Below are 21937 nucleotides of genomic sequence, written 5' to 3'. Positions count from 1 at the left end.
CTGGCATATTGATGTAAATATTTCTTTGGCTTCTCTGTACACAGTTCTTGGTGTGTATGAAGAAGAAAGTGAAACTTCACTGAGTGGGGGCTTTTTCTGCCAAGAAATGTGCCTACTCATGCCACCCCAACAGGCTACCGACTTCAACCCCTTAATCATCTTGGTTGCCCTTGTCTTGACTCCTTCTAGCCATTTGAGATATAGTGGCCATAACAGTATGAAGTATTCCAAATTAGGATGCACCATAGAGCTATAAAGAACCATTACAATATTGTCCTTTGCAATCTCTTCCCTAATAACTCCCAGCATGGATTTCACCTTTTCCACTGCTGCTGAAAATTGAGTTGACATTTTTATTGAGCTACCCATAACCCAAGATCTTTCCCTCCCAGGCTCTGCCAGTTCCAAACATATTTCTTGTTGTGTTAAGTCTAGATATTTAAAGTTTGGATTTTCCCCCCAAAATGTACCTCACTTTACAGTTAACTATACTTCATGCAATGGACCAACATTTACAGGAAATATCCCATTCAATTGGGATACATGATTACACATATTTGGCATCTAATTGTTTACAAACAAGTTAAACACCATCAGACCCTTTAAAATCCCCAGAGCTTACTTTCTTCCACTATGAAAATGTATTTATTTATTTACTGGCTGTATGGGCTGCTCTCCACCACCAGACATACCATTTGCTTATTTTTCTAAAATATTTGTATCTGTTTTTTCCTCCTGATCAGCGGGACTTCTTGTTCCTTAATCAGCTGCTAGTTCCAAAATTAGCCAGTAGGAGCCAAAAGCTTTATCACTACTACAATCACCACAAAATCTTTAAATAATTGCTGCTACTATAATATGTGCTCTTGCACATTATTTAACTCTGTGCACTGCGCTGGAATAGTTGAAAAGTGGCCTACATGTTTTTGTGAACGTTCAAATTAATTAAAATATTTAATGTTATCTAGGTGTTATGCAAAGATTCCCTATTTAAATGCCCCCTCCACAATAAAAAGGTTGCAAATTCATGAAAAAATAAACAGGACATAGCAGATACACGACAATATACCACAAATACCTGTAACAAACCATGTATGTCTTAGGGTGCTGTCGGTTTTCCGGGTGGTATGGCCATGTTCCAATAGCATTTTCTCTGAGGAGAAAATGCTACTGGAACACAGCTATACAACCCGGAAAACCCACAACACCCTAGTGATTCGGGCCATGAAAGCCTTCGACAATACCTGTATGTCTTAATACCTGTATGTATGTTTTAAAACCTACAAGTATCCTGCATGTTGTGAGACATCTGAGATTAAACTATGAAGGTGTGCATGTACTGTGGAAATAAAGGATGAGTAAATTTTTCTCACAATGTAAGAAATAATATGGCTATATGTGATATACAGATGCTTTCCATTTAACTTTCACTTACAGCTTATATTTAATACTGACATAGCAATCTGCAGATACATAAATTTGGAAATCAGAGTTATGGACAGACCACATAGATATGTTTACAAATCTGAAAAAAGCCCCAGATTTTCAGAAAAATCTGAAAACTTTGCTTTAAAAAAAAAAAGATATAAGCAGCACTGGTAGCTTTACGAAATGAATGCCCTGAGTGACTGTTGTAGGCAACCATAGCAATATTTCCAACCTTTGTTTCTGCCAATAAAATGCAGGAGAGGGGGCAGGGTCCTTTCTAGAGTTGTTTTGGCCTTTGAAGGAGGTTTCTTTGGACTCAGACCTAACAGCAACTACTGAGCAAGTTTCTGTCACCCAACCTGTGTGAATCACCCAGATGCGGCTGTTTGCTAATGTTCCACAGGAACCATCCCCCCAAAGTCAGTATGGTATCATGGTTAAAGTTTCAATCTAGGATCTGGAACACCCAGGTTTGAATTCATGGAACCTCACCTTGGGTCAGTCATGCACTCTCAATCTAACTCACCTCACAGGCTTGTTCTGAGGATAAAATAGAGGAGATGAGAATGATATAAGGTACTTTGGGGTTCCCATCGTGGAGGAAATTAAGTATAAGTGGAGTATAAATTAAGTAAATAAATATATGGCTGGAGATAGGAGGCATACAGAAGCTGGAGGGTGAGTCCTTATGAGTCCCTGCTTGTTTTAAATATTCTTGAGACATCACATGCGGGTAACAAACCTGCACCAGCTTTCTTTTCTTCAGACACCAGCTTTCATTTACTACTAAGTTTTGTAAAACCATAAGAATGCTTACACACTAGGGTCTCTGGATCATCCAGAACAGCCCCAGTCCAGATGTTTGTCAGCTGATCAGACATACGATGAATATGCATGAGACTGCACCTACTTATTAATCAGAAGAGCAATACTGTCAGCTAATATTTCAAAGCTAGTTAACAAAGATGTCTTTAATTACCATGGATATAAACAATACAGGTACAGAAGAACTGCTGCATAACAATATGCTTCCCATATTAATGTCATTGTTCATATCACATATAGGCCAATGTAGTCAATTTCCAACCACCATGTAACAGGTGCTGAATGTACAGAATAGTGTCACACTACGAGCGAAATCAGGCTTCTCTCAGCTCTTTCCCAGAACTACATAAAATATTTTGAAAGAATCAATAGTGAAACCCATCTGGAAGACTGCCTGAAGACGGCACCCCTTTTCAGTGCATTCTTCTCTCCCACCCTTGAACATTTATATGTAGCAAGACCAAGAACCGTCTTGTTCACATGCCTCCCACCTTGTTGTAACTATCCCTGATATCTGAGAGGAAAAGCAGATTACACCCAAAAAAAATTTGATATAGTCAATTAAAATACTGTGTAAATTAGAGGTAGACTTATGTTGGAATGTGTAAAGAAGTGACAATGCTACATGCATGGATTGTTGTGAATTTACACATTTTTAAAAGTACATAAATATACTAGATATAGAAAAAGACAATGTGCAGAAGGATGGTATTAAAATATGCATTTTTAAAGGCAATAAGAAAATGTGAAGTAGAAGTCACCAAAAAGAGTTCATAATGGAACAGCTAAACCTCAATGAAGTGTGAGTGAATCTGTGAGGAAACAAAAAAAAGGGATAGCAAACTCCACCCATCTCAAGCAAGTGATATATATCAGCCCTGTGGATTTTTATTCACATATAATTACTTTTGAAACTCCTCCCAGTTTCAAAAGCAGTTTTCCATGTAACATGTGGACTGCTGTTTGAAAAAAAAAATCTTGTTCTCTTGTGTTTACAAAACTCATTTCACAGCTCTTCTAATCCTGACCTATGGAGGCAATTTTTATGGCCTTAATGTTAACATTCATCATTGTACCTGGCATTTGATAAAGTTAAATATAACTATAAATAAATCTCAAAAACAGAACTAAGATAAACAGAAGGCTTTGTCAAATGTTACTTTGCCAGTGAGAAAGTTAATGTAGTAACAGAGGGAATGAATCTCAGGTTTGTGCTTGTCCTTGTCACAATACACTTCTAACAATGTTTTATTAGGGGTGGGGAATGTTTATCTGTCTACTTGATCTCTAATTCCTTAAACTGGTCTCCTGAATTAAAATTAATAATAGATTATACCCAGAAACATGGTACAGCTCTCAATGAATACTACTTTAGCTCTAATCAGACATTCAGTTAAATGCAAGGCAGGGATTGTATTAGAAATGCTCAGTCTGTGCCCCTACCACTACTGAAAAATTTTACAAACTGTATCTTGGGGGGATACTGAACACAAAACTCAGGAGTGAAATTTTTAAAAGTTAATTTTATTTCAGTTAAATATTCTACCTGCAATTCTACCTGCATGTCCAACATGTCAACTTCGTTAGGGGCTTGGGGAAATGTGATCTTAGTCACCCAATACAAGCAAAATGGAACATCTATATAGGCCTATTATATGCCTCCGGGGGTGAGGGCAGGGGAGGGAGGGCAGGCAGAAGACAAGGATTAGACAGCTTGCTCCAGCTGATATCACACTGACAGTCTCAAGGGCAAAACATTTTACCAAGAGAATTAGCTATGTCTTTAGTAAGGCACAAAGCCTAAGAATTCTAGCATATTAAAAGAAACACAGGAAACAGAAGACTCAAAAATAAGTTGGAAGATCCAAATCTACTCATAACTTTTAATTTAAAACTTTACTTGCAAAGAAACTTTTAAATAATCATTGTGTTCCACAGTCGAGATGCCTCACGTACAGTACTTGCAACAGTTACGTTGGAAAGTTATTTGATGACATTAAAATAGTTTCCATGTTGGAAAAGTTAGGTACCTAATTAAGCAGACATGAATTCACATTATCAATTCAAGAGAAAAGAGAATGTTACAAATTTACTTTCACATAGAATGTTTATGAAATTGTGCAATAAATTCACAAAGCAAACTATGTTCAGTTTTTAAAAATCAGGACTGAAATAGTTAATCATTTAGCAAATAATGAAGTTACATCAAGAAAAATAAGTCATAATACATAATTATACCTTATTATAACGATCATGAGGAACAGACTGCAACACGATAGGTTCCATTGTAGAAACATTAGCAAACTGCACCTCGGGAATGTACAGAGCACAAACCACATGAGCCCAACCTATAAAAAGTTAATTGAATTTTATTTTTAATGCTTTTTGAAAACGCAAATAGAATAATTTCAGCTATAACAAAAAGAAGCTTCCTTATAATTTGCATGTATTTTCAATTATTCAGTACAAGGCAAGGAATGTATGAAAGTTACTTACCTATCACACGATAGCATGCAAAAACAGGATAACATGACAAAACATTTTCAAAGAGCTACAATCCAAATCAATAAAGAACTGATACAAATTAATGAAGTTTTTTGAAAAAATCTAATCCTTTAACCAGATCTTTTCCATTGAGATCAATAAGCTTACAGTTGTGTAACTGAGAGAATTCTAATTTGAATAGAATGAAACATATACACTACTCCACTACAACAGCTCACAGATTTCTCAGTAGGAAACAATAAATCTTTGCTTTCATTGTTGTTGATTAGATCAAAGGCACAATACTGCATCTTTTACCTTCCTAGGTAATATCACAGAATAGTATTTCAGATCATGAAACAGTTTTTTGTTTTCACTCCTAGCTACTGACAAAATTTCACAGAAAGGTATGATACACTTTGCCTGTTTTTCCCCCTTCAATTTTCAAGGATTCTTGACCCAGAAAAGAGACTGCCTAATTTCAGGTTCTCTGTGGTTCCCAAGGGAGTCACGAATTTGTGTTTTGCTGAAGAAAACAATTTAACCATGTCTGCTACTGTTTCATTGCATAAATAGCTCAGCTTGAAAATTACTTTGCTATTCAAGCGTTGGCCATATTGTGTCCTAGAATGCTTTATGCAGAGAATTCCCAGGCAGCTTGATACACCAATTTCCCAATATGAAAAGAAGAATAGCAGAAACATTCAAAGAAGAATTACAGCTTTGCACAGGAAATTAGGCCCTCATCCTAGCCACCCTAGACACTTCTAGAATTTCTTCACTGGCAAGTAGTCATGTTTTCGTATCTTTCTGCCTTCTGCATGTGGAATTATCTTCCGCCATGCCAACTATTTCTCCACCCCCTTTGCCAACCTCTATATCACGAAATATAGTTCTAAATAGAATAATGTTCTAGAGCCTAACAATTTGAGATAATCTAAGCAGAACCTATTTCAATTATTTTTTTGAAAGCATGTCTACAAGCAATAACATCATAGCTGTACCTCCAATAAACTTGGTAGAATTACCACCACTAATGTATTTAAACATCATGCATTGATTAGATGATATATTATGAACAGCAAATGCCATGTGTGGTAGGCATGTGACCCAAAGTACATAGGAAAATGTGTCATAGAGACTTGCAGTGGCAGAAATCTGAAGGCTGTGTTCTTAATATTATTTTCAAACTCATTTCCATTTTATACTTCATGATATTCTGTACTTCTGACTCCAGTTTTGTACTTCATTTAACACCATTGTGGCATAAAATCTGAACCAGCCTCCTACCATATGTACAAATTCTTACTACACACAAAAGACTACATAAAAGTTATAAAAGGCAAAAAGATGGTATACAGTCATGTCTTCTAGTTTTGCTGTTATTATTTAAATAAATGTTGTCCTGTAACTCTCAACCAAATAGGCTCTCAACCAGACAGGCTTACAATACATGACAGCTAAAAATAGCATCAAAAGAATTTCCAACAATAAATATTCAGCTATGAAAATGAAAGGTGAGATTAAAACAGCATCAAAACAATGTGGTACTGACAAAAAGAAACTACAGAATGAACAAGAATTTAGCCGGGATCTAATCCTATAGAAGCAGTGCCAAAAATCTTTAAAACTGTCCTTAAAACACCAAAATATTTGAAAATAGTGTGAAAAGGCTTTAGGCAAAAGGAAAATCCAATTATTATAACACACAGCAGTTCACTGCTTTTTACTCCTATTTTCATACCTAACAACTAACTACCTGACTCCTGAAAAGGACTCCACATAACAAGAATAAGTATCTGACTCAACCAATCAAACAACATGGACTTCTATCTTACAGAAAACAACAATTTGTCAACACCAACCCAATCAACAGTCCATTCCTTTGCTAAAACTACAGGACGAATGGGATGGGAAAGTTATAAAATAGTTAAAAAGGAGAATAGAAAGGGCATAAATACTGGAGCAAAAATTAGCAGAGGAGAAAGAAGAAGCAGTTTCACTCTATCAATTGTCTATCTCCTGAAGTCTGACAAGGCTGCAGAGATCCTATTTGACATCATGAGCAATGCTATCAAAAATAAGAAAAGCATCAGATATTTTTCTAAAATAGTAAAAACATTAAACATCCATGAAACTTGTAATAAAACATTGGAGGCTGTATACAGACTCTATCAAGTTTTAGTTAATAAACTTCATGGATACTGTACAATGGAGGAGGAGGAGGAGGAGGAGGAGGAGGAGGAGGAGGAGGAGGAGGAAAGACAAACTCATTTCTCTCCCATCCTCACAACAAATGCCCTGTGAGGTGGGTGGGGCTGAGAGAGCTCCAAAGAACTGAGAATAGCCCAAGATCACCCAGCTGGCATGTGCTGGAGTGCACAAGCTAATCTAGTTCACCAGATTAAGTGCCAGAGCAGGGAATCAAACCTGGTTCTCCAGATTAGAGTGCACCTGCTCTTAGCCCCTACATTGCGCTGTCTATTAATAGAGTTTTACTTATGAAATATAGGAATAATAAACAGAAGATGTTTTAAATATTTAATCAGCAGTTTAAGGTTTAATTTAATCACTTTAACTCAATCCACCCTGCTTGCAAAACAGTTCTCTCCACCAGGTCCACAGCAAAAATATGCAGTCCCTTAGCATTGCCTACGGAATCATGATGTGGAGCCAATTCCTATATTGCTTCCTGGAAGCATATTGGTCTGGAACACCTGGAGTTGACCTAATAAGTGCTTAATTACAAGCTTATGTAATTGCGCAGTTATTTTCAATGGCCATAATCCAGTATTGAGTCCCAATGAATAACAGGGTTTATACTGGTCATGTTCATTTTATTCCACTACTTTCAATGAGATTTAGTAACAGCTTGTGTTAGCTTTATTAGGGCCACCAATCAGAAAATGCCATTTTTACAATACATAAAAATGAAAAGGAGCAGTGACTATAAAATTTAAAAACAAATGTTATCTGAGTGATCACTGCTAGACACCCATGACAATATTGCCAGCCTTCAAGCCTAGGTTTGGTAAATAAAAGGCAGGAGGAGGCAGAGTCCTTTCTTGTTTGAACTTTGGGGGGAAGATTCATTCAGGCCTGGCAGCAATCATAGACAACTTGTTGCCTCCTAATTTCCTTGACTCACCCAGGCACAATTGCTCACTAGTGTTCAACAACAGCCACCCCAGGAAAGCCAGGAGTGGTATAGTGGTTATTCAGACTAGGATTTGTGAGACCCAGGTTCAAATTCCTGCTCTCCATTGGAACCTGACCAGGTGATCTCGGATCAGTCACTCTCTCTCAGCCTAACCTATTTGTGAAAATAAAATGGTAAACAGCAGAACAATGTAAGCTGCTTTGAGGTCCACTGGGGGGAAAGGCTAAGTATAAATGAAGTAAATAAATAAAAATATCACTCAAGACAGGGGAACAGACAAAAGGTAGGTTGACTGATGACTGGAAAGAAGAAAAGGAAACTGGCAAACAAGAGGGAATATGGGTACTGCCAATAGGAGGAAAGGTGAAATAGTGTGAGGAGGGAGATGCAAGGGAAAATTAGATGCCCCTCCCAAGTTCTAGCAGGTTTCCCTCCACGCAACCAAGCCTGAGTCTGGCAGCTGGCACCACACAACCAGGACAGAGTTTTCCCAGAGCTAGCTGTCAGGGGGAGGGAAGGAAGGAAAGTAGAAGACAAAAGGGGCAAACAAATATGTTGACTGGTGTGTGGAAAGGGATGAAAGATAAATGTAACCAACAATACATTCCACAACATAATTTATGTTGTGGAATTTATTGTTGGTTACATTTATCTTAATCTTCCACTATGGTTGCCACTTTTCAAATATCAGGGCTCCTTTTCTTCAAACACTGTCTAAGGACAGATATCCAGCCAGTAGAACTTCCCTAAAACCACATCAGCCAGGAATCTGTTTATACTCATACAAGTGACCCACATGTATTTATGGAGGGCATCTCATTTTCCTACTCCCACTGTTTACTCTTTCCTTTCCCTGAAAGCCCCATAGAATTTCAGCTTTTCCGGTTTCTTTCTTCCCTTTCCACACACCAGCCAACCTACCTTTATTTGGCCCTTTTGTCTTCGACTTTCCTTCTTTCCCTAAATATCAGGGAAAATGGGTGCACATCCCTATTCTAAAGCTCACTTTCTAGTCTTCCAAATCCACACTGTTAATTTCAGTTCTCATTTCTCTAGGATCTCATAATCTTCTATAAAATATACCAGTCCCAATCCATCCTATTCCTGCTAACAACAGCCTTTCAAGTGAGCTAACCAGTAGGGTTTAACCCTGGTTTAGAACCCCAGTTGGTAGATAGGAAATAAGCCATAATTTGTTAAAGCACTGTATTTTGGTTGTTACAATAACTGTAGTTAGATAAGTCTTGCCAAACTAGGAAGTTTTTTATCTCATTTCCACATGAAAAAGTGAGAGAAACGTCCAGATCAAAATAAATAAGGCTCATTCTCATAAGGAAAAATAATAGGACTGATTCTTCTGCTACAGTAACCAAGTAGATTCTATACCTTGTTTCCACTAGCACTTTCTTCATTCAATGCAAAGGGCTTGTTTCTCAGGTGCAAGGCGCTTCCAGTGGCACAAGACCAATATCTTTCAATGAGTTGCAAAAGAGCCAGCCATGAGAAAAAAAAGGTCTCCCAACAAAGGAAACACAAAATAGAAAAAACAGACTGCTTGGTTATAACTGTTGTTCTTTGATTGGTCAGTGCATTCACACTGATGAGATTTTGCACCTGGGCAGAGCAATAATTCTAAAACTCCTAGGGCTGGTGTTTAGACATGAAGTTTCCACCCCCTCAGAAGCACAATTTTGAGCCACACATGCACACATCTGCTTAGCTTCTTCCACATACGTGTAAGTATGCCACAGTGAGTTGATGATACCTGTTACAGGGAAAGTTGGCAGTTATATGAACGCACTGATAACAGACAATGGACTCAAAGGACAGCTTTGAGTAAGCAACCTGTTTTTACTTCTCTGCATCACATGATGGCTACAGAGAAGCAAACTAAGCTATCTGGAGGCAGGCACAGGTGCATGCGGTAAAACGTGAATGAAGAACAGGACAGCTAAATGATGCTTCATTGCTCGCTCATGCTTCAAGGGTGCAATGCTTTACAGAAGTTGTCAGGTAGCTTCAAGACATTCTGGGGGCAGTCATCTCTGCCAAAGGCCGATTACCCTGACACTGATCTGCCTGAGCGAGCTTTTATTCTGTATGAGATGCAGAAGAATTGCTTTAGTAGGATGTAACAAAATAGTGAACATCCTTGAATTATAGGTTAAGAAAAAGAGACAGCTTCCAGAGGGACCCAGATTAATACATAGGGATATTTATGGAACTTCAATGTTCTAATTTTCTACAAGAAAATATATCCAACAAGAGGGAACCCACAAGAACTTGCAGGAGGAATCTCATTTCCCCAGCACACTGGCTTTCATAGAATAATGGCTATTGGACAGTAGCAAACAGCCAGACATAATTGACTTATGCCATTTTGATGGAATCAAGTCCCTCAGAAGTTGCCTCCAGGCCTAGGGTTGCAGCCTCCAGGTGAGACCTGAAAATCTCCTAGAATGAAAACTGAATTCCAGATGACAGATCTGTCTCCCTAAAGAAAAAGATGTCTTTGGACAGTGGACTCTATGGCATTACATCCAGGTGAGGCCTCTCCTCCCCCTCCCCCAAACCCTGTCCTCCTCAGACTCCACCACAAAATCTTCAGGAATTTCCCAACTTGAAGCTGCCAACCCTAGCCTCAGATCTGGCCCAATGAACTCATCTCACCAGAGCCAAAGATCAGGACAGAAAAGAATGAGTATTTCACTCAGATGGAAATAACCTACTGGGGGTCCCTGGTTCAAAGAGTACCTGGCTGTCCTCCAGTCAGGTGGGCTGTAGGACAGGGATGCTTCACCAAGCCTACAGTTGAGGATGGTGACACTTTCATCTAGCTGATCTCCCTTTCCCTCCCCCTCTCCCCTTTACCCTTTCCTTTTTTCCTTTTAGTTAATCAGTGATTTCGTTGTTTCTTTCCTTTCCTCTTGTTAGTTTCTCCATTTTTGTACATTTGGGCGTCACTTGAGTTTTACATAATAAGGTTTCAACTGTTATACAAGCATTTTGTTAGATCTTGTTGTAAGCTACCCCAAGCCCGACTAAACAGGAGAAGGTAGAACGGTCCATTGGACACTTACCGTGAAGGGCCCTTCTCCTGGTGGGCTAGGAGTCCATCTCCGCTGGGTGTTTCTCAACCTTCTGTTAGGGAGGCAGGCCTAAACTTTCAATTTCCTGTCCCTGGCTCCTCCTCCTCTTTGTTTCCAGTACGACTGTCAAAGCAGTATTTAAGAATAGTGAAAGAAAAGAAATTAGGAACAGGAATAACAGTATAAACAGTTCTCCGGTAACTGGAGTGAACTTATGTGATAGAAAATGTGTAACAAAGTAAACTGTAACTTAATCAACTGTGGGTGTAAACTTGTGGACCAATGTGGTCAAGCATAGCATTCTGAGTTTGTGGTATCTAGGTATTCAGAAAGTTATAAATGTTTTCGGGAAACGCATCCTGTTGAATAGACGCGTCGGGAAGGGTCGAGATGGACTCCTAGCCCACTCAGGGAGAAGGGCCCTTCACGGTAAGTGTCCAATGGACTCAGTTTCCTCCTGGGGGCGGAGTCCATTCTCCTGGGCTCGGGACCTTCCAGAGCAGTGTCCCTAAGTGGGTGGGGACCGTCATTCTCCTCATGATGTAAGTTCCAAGATTCTTTTGGTCCCAACGCCTTTGTGCTGCGGACCAAGAGTGAAGTCCAGAAGTATCTGGTAAATGTAGATGGTGAAGAAGACCAGGATCGCCGCTTCTGCAGATGTCCTCTACTGGAGACCTGGTGCAGTAGGGCGGCATTGGTTGCTGTACATCTAATGGAATGTGCCGTGATGCCTGTGGGCACTGGCGAAGTCTCAGGGCCTTGGCGGGCCTCTGCGTATACAGTTTCTTGAGTGGTCGAACTGATAGCAGCCGAAGACATCTGGTGACCTATGTTTGGAGCTGTCACGCTGATGAAGAGACTTTCAGTTTTGGCATGGATGTTCCTCTGTTCTAATGATGAATGCCTTTAAGCGAGCCTTTACGTCCAGATTGTGCCGGGTTGGCTGTGTTCCCGTGCGGTGTTTGGGTTGGGCGCAGAAATTCTGGAATCACGAATTCCCGTTTTAGGTGAAATTCTAGGATGCTGCCTTCGCAAAGAAGGTTGGGTCTAAAGTGGCATGACTTTGTCAGAGTGTGAAAAATCGCAGAGGTTTTGTTTAACCGATAGTGGACCTTTAATTCTGAGACCCGCCATCGGTTACAAGAAAAGCTGGATGAGGGAACAGAGTTTCTGCCGCGCAGCCATTTGATGGGGATAGGATTGGACTGAGTCTCGAATGGTGCTCTTGGTAAGCCGCTGCTGAGAACGGAGTGTAGGCGCCAGGATGGAAACCTGTGGGTTGTTGGGGTTGGAGTTGCTTGAACCCCTTTAGGAATCTGGAGTAAGTCAGGGTGACGTGGATGCCGGAGTCCCCTCGGCCAGTGGCCATAGCACGGGTAGTGAGGGCGCCACCTGTCTGCGTAATGTGGAGCTTTTAAGTCCCTAATCCACTCCATCTCTGGAGAAACTCCAGGATGTTGTTTATAGACGCCGGTAAGTTGTGGGATTGACTCTTCTTACTTAACTAGACCATCTGTGGAAGGCCTTCCAGGTGCAGTTATATATCCTGTTGGTAGAAGGGCGCACGTGATGCCAATAGTGTGTTAGCTATTCATTGTCAGGAGTAGCCCTTGTTCCCTAGGGTTGTTCTCTGCCTCAAATGTCCAGGCGGCCAGCTGAAACCAGCCGGGATCTGGGTGCACTTATTGGGCCCTGGTGGAGCAGTGGTCTGGTATCGTGGAAGTCTCAGTGGAGGACTGTTCCCGACATCCTCGCTATGGTCGGTAGAACCAGGGCCTCCTGGGCTTCAGTGTGGTGCAATAAGTATTACTCTCGCCTTCAGTCTAGGTAAAGATTCTCCTGAGGAGTCTGGGAAGCAGTGGGAGTGGCGGGAAGGCGTATAGGGAGGGTGCTGGCGGCCATGGTGCTGCCTGGCCATTGGCGCTCTACTGCTAATGCCCTTGGGTGAAAGTGATCCGCCATGAAGGCTGGGAGCTGTGCATTGTCCGCTGTAGCTTAACAGGTCTACTTCTGGATGCCTTCCTAAGTATTGGGGAGACGGAAGAAGGAAGGTCTTTCTGTTGATTGGACCATTCCGCCTCCTGGATTGTGGATCTGCTCAGCCAGTCCGCTGAGACATTTAGTTTTCCTTGTATGTGGTCTGCTTGTATGGATTTTGCGTATTTTTCTGCCCATGTGAGTATTCTTGGCTGATTCTCGATATAGGTTTGAGGACCTGGATCCTCCCTGATTGTTTAAGTATACCTTGGCCGCCACGCTGTCCGCTCTCAGATGAGGACGGTTGATTCTTTATCTGTGGATGGAATTGTATTAGAGCAAGGAGGATTGCCTCGAGTTTCTAGGATGTTGATTGGAAGTGCAGATTCTGCGCTTGTTCCAGGTCCCTTTGTACAAAAGTTGTTGTTCAGGGTTGCTCCCCTGCCCCTGAGGCTGAAGCCCCCGGAGAATATCTGTGGGCGCTTGGGGAATAGGAAGGTCTTCCCTTGGGATAGGGTTGTTTCGATGGTCCACCAACGGAGGTTGACCCCAGTGATGGCTCTTCAGGGTCAGTGAGTGGTCCCGCTTCATGATGTCTTAGCTGGAATGGGTAAGAAAGCATTTTGTAGCTGACGTGCATGGAATCTTTTGCCCATTGCACCATGTCCATGGTCATGCTATGAATTGGCCCTTAAGAGGCTGGTGAGGCAAAAGTAGAGATGATTAGTCTGGCTAGGTATAATTGCTTTTGTTTTCTTTTGAATCGATGCAAATCTCTGGATGGGGAAGGAAGTTAGTCGCATTTTTTTGTTGTGGAGATGATGGCTTCTAGGTGCGTTCCAGGATTTTCATGTAGATGGTGTCAAACAGCTTTTGGCCATATGCCTACCAAGAACCCGTGTTGCTCTTAGTGAGGGAGTAAACCATCTGGATGTCCTTTAGTGCCCTTTCTCTGGAGTGGGATCTGACCAGAAACGTCATCGCCCAGATAGGGTGTGCGTGAATCCCCTGTCATGCGTGAGTAGCAAGTTATGGGGCCTAGTAGTACCTTTGAGAATATTCTGGGCGCCAGTGGAGAGTCCGGAATGGTAAAGCACGAAACTGGAGATAGTGTACTGGTCGCTTGAAATCTAACCTTAGGTATTGTCGATGTGGATGGGTGGATCATTATGTGGAGTGTAAGCCTCCGCTAGGGATCCAGGGATGCAGGAATTCCCCTGGGCTGGCAAGTGCCTCCCGTGATGGTGGAAAAAAAAGCGGAGAGGGATTCCATCCCGGAAGTGACGGAGTTTGATGTGCCTGTTCACGTGATTTATAGGTCCAGGGATGGCCTTCCAGTCCCCGCCGTCTTTTTGGGGACTGTGAAAAAATGTGAGTATATGCCTAATGACTTCTCGTAGTAGAGGGGACCCTTTCTATTGCTCTTATGTCTAGTAGGTGCTGGACTGCCAGTTGGCTTGCGGGACAGTGTGGAGGGTTCCTGGAGTTTGATAAGTTTGGAAGAAACGCGGGTTTTGGGATGTGAGCAAACTCTATGAGGTAGCCTGGATGAAATGATTTCCGTGCTCCAATTGTTCGTGTGTGTCCCTCCATTGTTTGGAGAAGTGGGAGAGTCTCCCTCCCACCGGGTAGCGGGTGTCGTAAGCGCCATTGTTTGCCTTCTCTGATTTGTCAAACTTCCCGAATTTGTTCTGCTCTGGTTTGTGTGGGTTGGTAGTGGTGGGCCCTGAAGGAGTTTCTCACGGCCACCAAAGCGAGTTGTGGGGTCTCCCAGTTCTGTCGTCGGAGATCTCTCTTTGGGGCTCTTGGTAATGTGCGGTGTGATCTGAATGTATTTCTTTGGAATTGAGGCTTCCACTCAGCTCTCACCTAATTTTGGGCAATGATTTTCTTTTTGTCTCTTTGCTTTCCCGTGAGCACCTTGGTCCAACTCTTGGCCAAATAGCATCTCCCCTTGGAAGGAGTAGTTTGCCACCAGTACCCTTTTGGAGTGGGGGTCTAGCCCGCTCATGCCATGCCCTAAGCCAGCTGGGTGCCAACGCCTCTGGCTACTACGGATGCTGCCATGGGATCTGGCCGAGAGTAAAAAGTGCATCCAGGTTGGAGTCGGGCTAGGAAGGAGACTCCGCAAAGAATTTCTTTGGATGCCTTCCCTGAGCGCTTGTAAGCTGGGTGGTAAACATTGCCATGACTCTTGTTTGACCAGATTCAAGAGGCATGCTGCATGCGGCGTAACTACAGCTGAGGGGTGCTAACGCTTCATTGCTGTGGGCTGTCCATTCGCGGGCCCTTCTTAGTGAAGCATCTGAACGCTTATCCATGGCATGCCTCTCTAATGGAGTCTGTTTCCATCTTTGGAGACCACAGTCCCTCCTGATTGGAGTGCTGCTACCAAGTGGGGCGCCTACTAGGGCACTTTCAGCATGGGAGTTAATGTACTCTTGGTACCCAGGTGTATAGTTTCTTGATGTTGGAGGGTAAAGCCTCCTCGCTGCTCCCTGGTTGTTGCTATTCTTTTCTAATTTTTTTCTTTCTAAGTATTCCGGGATGGGAAAATATTTGGAGGCTGAGTCAGTGTGAGTGGAAAAATTTTTTTTGCTCCCTTTTAGGCTTCCCCCCCTTTAACGGGTTTTGTGGAGGAGGAAGGGGCGGATGGGTTCTTTGGGTCCCCTCCTCATCCTGTAATTCCAGGGCTGAGATAGTTTTATTTATTAGCATGGGTAGGTCTCTCTCCAATTTGAAAAATCTGGGTGAAATGTGATCTGATGTTTCAGGGGGGGTTCCTCCTGATCGGAAAAGTGCTCTTGTCTCCTTCCAGAGTCTCATCTCTCGCTGAATGTTTCTCCCCTGGGAAGGCTAGAGGATTCCCTGCCTGATCTTGGGGAGGTGCGCTTTTATGGGAGCTGGTGCTACTCTTTTGAGAAGAGGGCTGCCAGGTTGTGGTGGTAGTATTTACAGATTGCATCTGTTCTTGCTACTGTCCGCCTTTGGAGAATTTGGGAAAATTGTGCGGCAGTCATGTTTTGGAGGTTAAAGGGCTCATCTCCAGAATTCCTCCCTCAAGCTTCGATTTCCATCCCAGCCCCTCCCCCATCATCAATAAATTCTTGCCTGGAAGTTGCCCTCGGAGTCCTGTTCCGAGAAGTGCTCGAGGGGAGGGAGGGGAGCAGCCGATGCCTCATCTGGGAGCTTTGAAGCTCAGGTGGAGGGGCCGGGCGCCTCATTCTGCTCCTGGTATGCTGCCAAGCTTTGCTCTCTCCGCGCTTTGAAACGGGAGGGGGGCTAGCCACGCTCCGGAGGCTTCTCTGTCCGGGTTTATGCTTTTTTCAGGCTTTCCCTTCAAGTTGGTATTTCTTTCCTCCCGCTAGGTCAAGGGACCTTGAAGTGGAGGATCTGGTGGCCTCTGCCGTGGACGGCAAATTGGGGCCTGGGAGGTGAGAATGATCCGGTCTCGCCTATTTTGTTTTTAGTTTCATGGGAAGGGTGGGGGTTGTATGAGGGGAAGAACCCTACCTGCCGCAGTAAGGAAGAATTCAGAGTGCTGGTAGTAGAAGAATAAGAAGAATTAAGAGAAAAGAGGAGGTAGTAGAGTAAAATAGTGGAGCCAAACACTATAGGTGCACTCCCTAGCTAGGCAGGAAAGTATCTGGAAACAAAGAGGAGGAGGAGCCAGGGACAGGAAATTGAAAGTTTAGGCCTGCCTCCCTAACAGAAGGTTGAGAAACACCCAGCGGAGATGGACTCCGCCCCCAGGAGAATAGAAATCATTGATAAATAAATTAAAAACAAGAGTCTTCTTTCCAACAGACAGAAAGAAAAAGGATCAGCAAAACGTTTGAAACAGGTAGTAGAGAAATCTGTACCAGGAGAGCTCCTGGTTCCACTAGCTGGCAGTAGGTGAATACAGTAATGTCACTTCCAGTGAAGGAACATTGGGTGTGACGAGTAGAGCTCAGTACCAAAACCACAAGTAGCACAGATTTGGAGTGACAGTGCCTGGATTGTTCTCCCTTTTTCCTGAGAAGCCTTCTGATTGGTGACCAAGGTATTTCGTTGTCCATTTTGAGTAGGCCTACTTTTTAACCTTCTTTTGATGATACTGCCTTTCTTTACAACTGCTAAGTAAGAGAACCATATATATTCCTACAGTGTAGTGCAGCAGTTAGAGTGGTTTGGCTATATCTGGGAGACCCAGATCTGAATTTTCACGCCAGTATGACAGCTTGCTAAGTGATGTTGGACCAGTCTCTCACACGCAGCCTAACCTACCTCTCACAGGGCTCTTGGAGAAGAGGTGAATGTTGTAAGCCAGTTTGGATTCCCACTGAGGAGAAAGGTGGAATAACCTACTTGGAATCAGAAGAACAAAGGATAGGTATCTCTGCAGATGAAAAGTTAAACATCTCTTCCAAAACCGTGAAGGCTTTCTTTCTCCCCAAATATCAACCATAGATTAATGGCTCAATAGCTGCTAGCTGTGAAGGACTGGATCCAGACAAGGCACAAGTTCTGTGAATCAGGGCAAAACTGATCCAGGAACATGTGTATTGGGTAGTACTTGCCTGATTGACTATGTCTGAATGGAGGATATTCTTGGACTCTTCTCTGTCCTTCAATAAGCAAGTAATGGGAGCAACCAGGAATAATTTTTACTAATGCAAGTCAGTTCACCAATGTAGAGAAAGCTGATCTGGCCACCTGAACACATTGAATTGGCAACATCTAGGTTAGATTATTATAACATAGGGCTAGATAACATGGCTGTCTTGCAACTGCCTTTCTAATGGACCAGACCACTTATCTAGATAAGCAACTATTCAGTCTGACTGTACGAGCTCTCCAGGGTCTCAAGACAGCAGTGTTTCACATCAGCTAGTACCTGATCCTTTTAACTGGGAATGCTGAAAACTAAATCTGAGATCTTCAGGGTGCAAGGCACATGCGCTTCCACTAAAACAACAGCCTCACCCTTTGAATATATTTCATAAGCTTCAACTGGTACAAAATGCAGCACATGGAATGTAGGTGGCAAATCATCACAATGAACAGATTACCTCTATATTATGCCAATTACACTCCATTCCAATTTGGTTCTGAGCCTAATTTAAAGTGCTGGTTTGACCTTTAAAGCTCCAACAGCTTGAGCCTGAAGTACTTCAAGGAGCACCTCCACCAATATGAATCACACCACCAAGATGATCTAAGCAGGAAAAGGCTAACTGCAGGAACACACCCTTTCAGACACCAGACCTACATAAACCTACATAACGCTTTCTTGGCAGCCACCCCTCAGACTGTGGAATTTGTCCCTCAAGCAGCATATTTGTCTCCTTCCCTCCAGAAGAATGTGAGGAATGGCTGAACTATATTCTGATTTAGTGCTTTCATCTGACTTGGTCTACATTTTAGTTTGGTTTCATTTAATCATTTGTTGCTCATTTTAATTCTACCATATTCTTGTTCTTTATTGGAAGCTACCATGTATGTTTTTAATGACAAAGTGGGATACAAATCTTCAAAAAATTAAATTGCCCATATGCTACTTCTGCCTTCCAGAAATCCTGTTCTAAAGCTGACAGAATGCTGTTGTACAGCATTCCTGATCACCATCCAGTTGGATCAGATTTCAAACCAAGAACAGCCTTTAAATACACTGAAATGAAAGGCTTTGTTGTGTACACTGTAAGCTTCCAAACAAAACTGAAACCAAGGACGATTAGCATAAAACACCCAATATTTACAGTGGTATAAACAAGTTAAATGCCTTTCACAGATCTGTCTTATCAATTCAGAAAGTCAACTCGCAACTGGAAGAGGAACATGCAAAAAAAAATTGGTAGTGATACTTAACTAAATAAATGGTACTGCTAATTTCCATGTATCCTCCCAGCCTTCCAGCTAAATTCATATAGGACAGAAAAGGAGATCAGAGATACACAACTTGAAGGGAGTGGTAGTGCAAACGAAGCATCAAATCACTTGCTAATTCAGTGAAAGCCATTTGCACAAATCTAGCAAATTATAATGGAGTGCAAGTGAAATTGAAATTAGCGAAGGAAATATGCTTAGAATGAAAGGGCAGAGGGAATGTCCTGCATCTTAATTAGAAGATGTCTCTGGGCAGCTGAGAGTATACAAGTTGGTGCCAAGGGAAGACCAACTGCACAACTCTACAATGCTACTGAGGTGACTTATTGAAAATGCAGCAACATCAGAAGCCTCTGCAATAACACAATGTACATGGAATACAACTAAGTCCCAATGTAGGGAGCAGCAGTGGCGTAGTGGTTAAGAGCAGGCGCACTCTAATCTGGAGGGACCAGGTTTGATTCCCAGTTCTGCCACCTGAGCTGTGGAGGCTTATCTGGGGAATTCAGGTTAGCCTGTGCACTCCCACACACGCCAGCTGGGTGACCTTGGGCTAGTCACAGTTCTTCTGAGCTCTCTCAGCCCCACCCACCTCACAGGGTGTTTGTTGTGAGGGGGGAAGGGCAGGGAGATTGTAAGCCCCTTTGAGTCTCCTACAGGAGAGAAAGGGGAGATATAAATCCAAACTCTTCTTCTTCTTCTTCAATGTAGAGCCTAGTATATAGCCAGTGGCATAATGTCAACTGGGCAATGTGGGCATCTGCCCAGGGCTCAGGAATTTTGCAGGGCATGCTCCTGTGTTTTTATTTTTTGTTTTTTCATGTTTCAGCCTGCAGGGGGCGCATTTTTAGAGATATTGGCACCAAAATTTCAGGGTATCATCATGAATGTCCTTATGATACCCCCCAAGTTTGGTTCAGTTTGGTTCAGGAGGTCCAAAGTTATGGACCCCCAAAGGGGTAGCTCCTATCCCCCATTGTTTCCAATGGGAGCTAAGAAGATGGGGGCTGCACCTTTGATGGTCCATAACTTTGGCCCATCTAAACCAAACTTCACCAAGCTTGGGGGGTATCATCAGGACAGTCTCATGTTCACAGATGATACCCTGAAGTTTTGGTGTCGCTAGCTTAACAATTGCACCCCTGACAGGTACCCCAAGAAATTTGCCCAAGATTCTTCTGAATTAATTTTTTTCCATTGATGTCAATGGGGAATTTCTGGTGCAGCCAGTGGGGTGCACATTTCTGAAGGCACAGTCACAAAACTTTCAGGGTATCTTCAGGAGACTGTCCTGATGACACCCCCCAAGTTTGGTGAAGTTTGGTTCAGGGGGGCTAAAGTTATGTACCCTCAAAGGGGCAGCCCCTATCTTCTATTCACTCCCATTGGAAACAATGGAGATGTGGCACCCCTTTTGGGAGTCCAGAACTTTGGCCCCACTGAACCAAACTTTGGGGGTATCATCAGGACAGTCTCCTGATGATACCCTGAAATTTTGGTGCGGATATCTCTAAAAATGCGCCCCCTGCAGGCCAAAACGCAAAAACACCAAAAAATAAAAACATATCCGAGAATCTTGGATGTTACTGCAAGTTTGGATCGTGCAGAGTTCGGAGTGGGCGGGCTTGGGCCCTTGGCCCTCTGAGGGCCTCCAAACCGGCTCATATCAGGTTGAGTCAAACTGCCAAGCCTTGCTGCCTTTGCTCTACCTCTTGCCAACCCTGCCGCATCCTCAGATGGATCTTTGTGGGGTGGCAGAGCTAGCAGTCAGGAGTGCACGTGCACCTGGCCAACCCACCGACCGCGCCACTCTCCCCTGGATGCGGCCACTGCCCGCCACCGGCCACTCACCCCCTGCATCTCGCGCCCTTTCACCGGTAAGAGGGGGCGCCTAAGTTCAGCTTGCAGGGATAGGAGAAGCCACAAGCCACCAAGGGAGGAGGACGGGGGAGCTCCGCCTCCTTCCACTGCCCATGGGGGGCATCAAACTCAGGTTTTGCCCAGGGCTCCAGTTTGCCTTGTTACGCTCCTGTATATAGCTCACATTGGTCTCCTACCAAACCACAAGCCTCCTTTTATCTTTGCTTAATGTTTCCTTAAGTCCTCTTTCCATGTTGATTCGTACAATTGAACTTTTCACAATAAAATAACTTGTGCTCGCTTCTACATTCTATTTTAAATGTAGTATACATTTCTTTGCTAAAATGCAAAACTCAAATCAATTGAAGCCTATTGCATTTTTACTTGCTCAACAGCAAATTAACCATGTCATAACCACAGCTTGAAAAATGTGGTAGTAATGAAATAATTTTATAATGTTTTAGACAGTGGAAAAACAGCCTCTCCTAGGGCAAGAAAAAACATGATTTTTTCTTGGCAAAACTCACCCTTAATAAATACTATGCAAACCCTACCATTAAGCTGAGAGCCATTTTGATGTTAAGCAGGCATTATCAAGAAGAAAATGCTGAAAATACTTGTAAAAGCTTTAATATATTTATACCTCCTCTAGTTCAGAGGTGCAATGATAACAGTTTTGAATGATAGCAATATAATGTTTGAAAGTTTACAGATACATTTATTTTTTGAGTTTGTACCCAGCCAAACATGCAGCTTCCAGGACGCTAACCCTTGTGCAATATACAACAAAACAATGCTAAAATAGTGTTAATTTAAAATACAGAACAATATGTACCACAAAGCAGCCAGGTACAAAAATAAATAAATATCCAGCATATTTCAGAAACAGAGCAGATTACTGTTTATTTATCAGCAAAGGCGTCACCCCATAAAAATCTGCACACAGGAAAAGCCTTTGAACATCTTCCAGGAAGTAAACATCAAGCTAGCCTAGCAGGAGTTCTGTGTTGTTGGTTCTTGATGTGATCAATTTGGCCTCTGATTGGCTCTAAGCAGAGCCCCACCTCACCCTGAAATCTTCAGTCTACAAAGTGGACTGTCATTTTTCTGAGAAATGGGACCAAGTCCATGCAGAGCTTTAAACTGTTAAAACCTACACTCTGAACTGTACTTTATAAGAAACTGAAAGAAAATGCAGCTGTCTTAACACAGGTGGTATGCTACTAATTTCACTAGCAAGTGGGAG

General features: G+C 42.6%; 1 protein-coding gene across 1 annotated transcript in view; it reads right to left on the bottom strand.

Annotated features, from left to right (window-relative positions):
- The window catches only part of MLLT10 (MLLT10 histone lysine methyltransferase DOT1L cofactor), a 119850-nt gene that overhangs the window by 78573 nt on the left and 19340 nt on the right, over positions 1–21937 (bottom strand). Inside the window, 1 exon segment of the mRNA XM_048511868.1 lies at positions 4492–4601. Within this exon segment, the coding sequence (XP_048367825.1) occupies positions 4492–4601 (110 nt within the window).

The sequence above is a fragment of the Sphaerodactylus townsendi genome, linkage group LG11 (assembly GCF_021028975.2).
Source record: "Sphaerodactylus townsendi isolate TG3544 linkage group LG11, MPM_Stown_v2.3, whole genome shotgun sequence".
Taxonomy (NCBI): Eukaryota; Metazoa; Chordata; class Lepidosauria; order Squamata; family Sphaerodactylidae; genus Sphaerodactylus; species Sphaerodactylus townsendi.
Note: the sequence above shows the minus strand (reverse complement) of the source record. Positions and strands in the feature narration are given on the sequence as shown.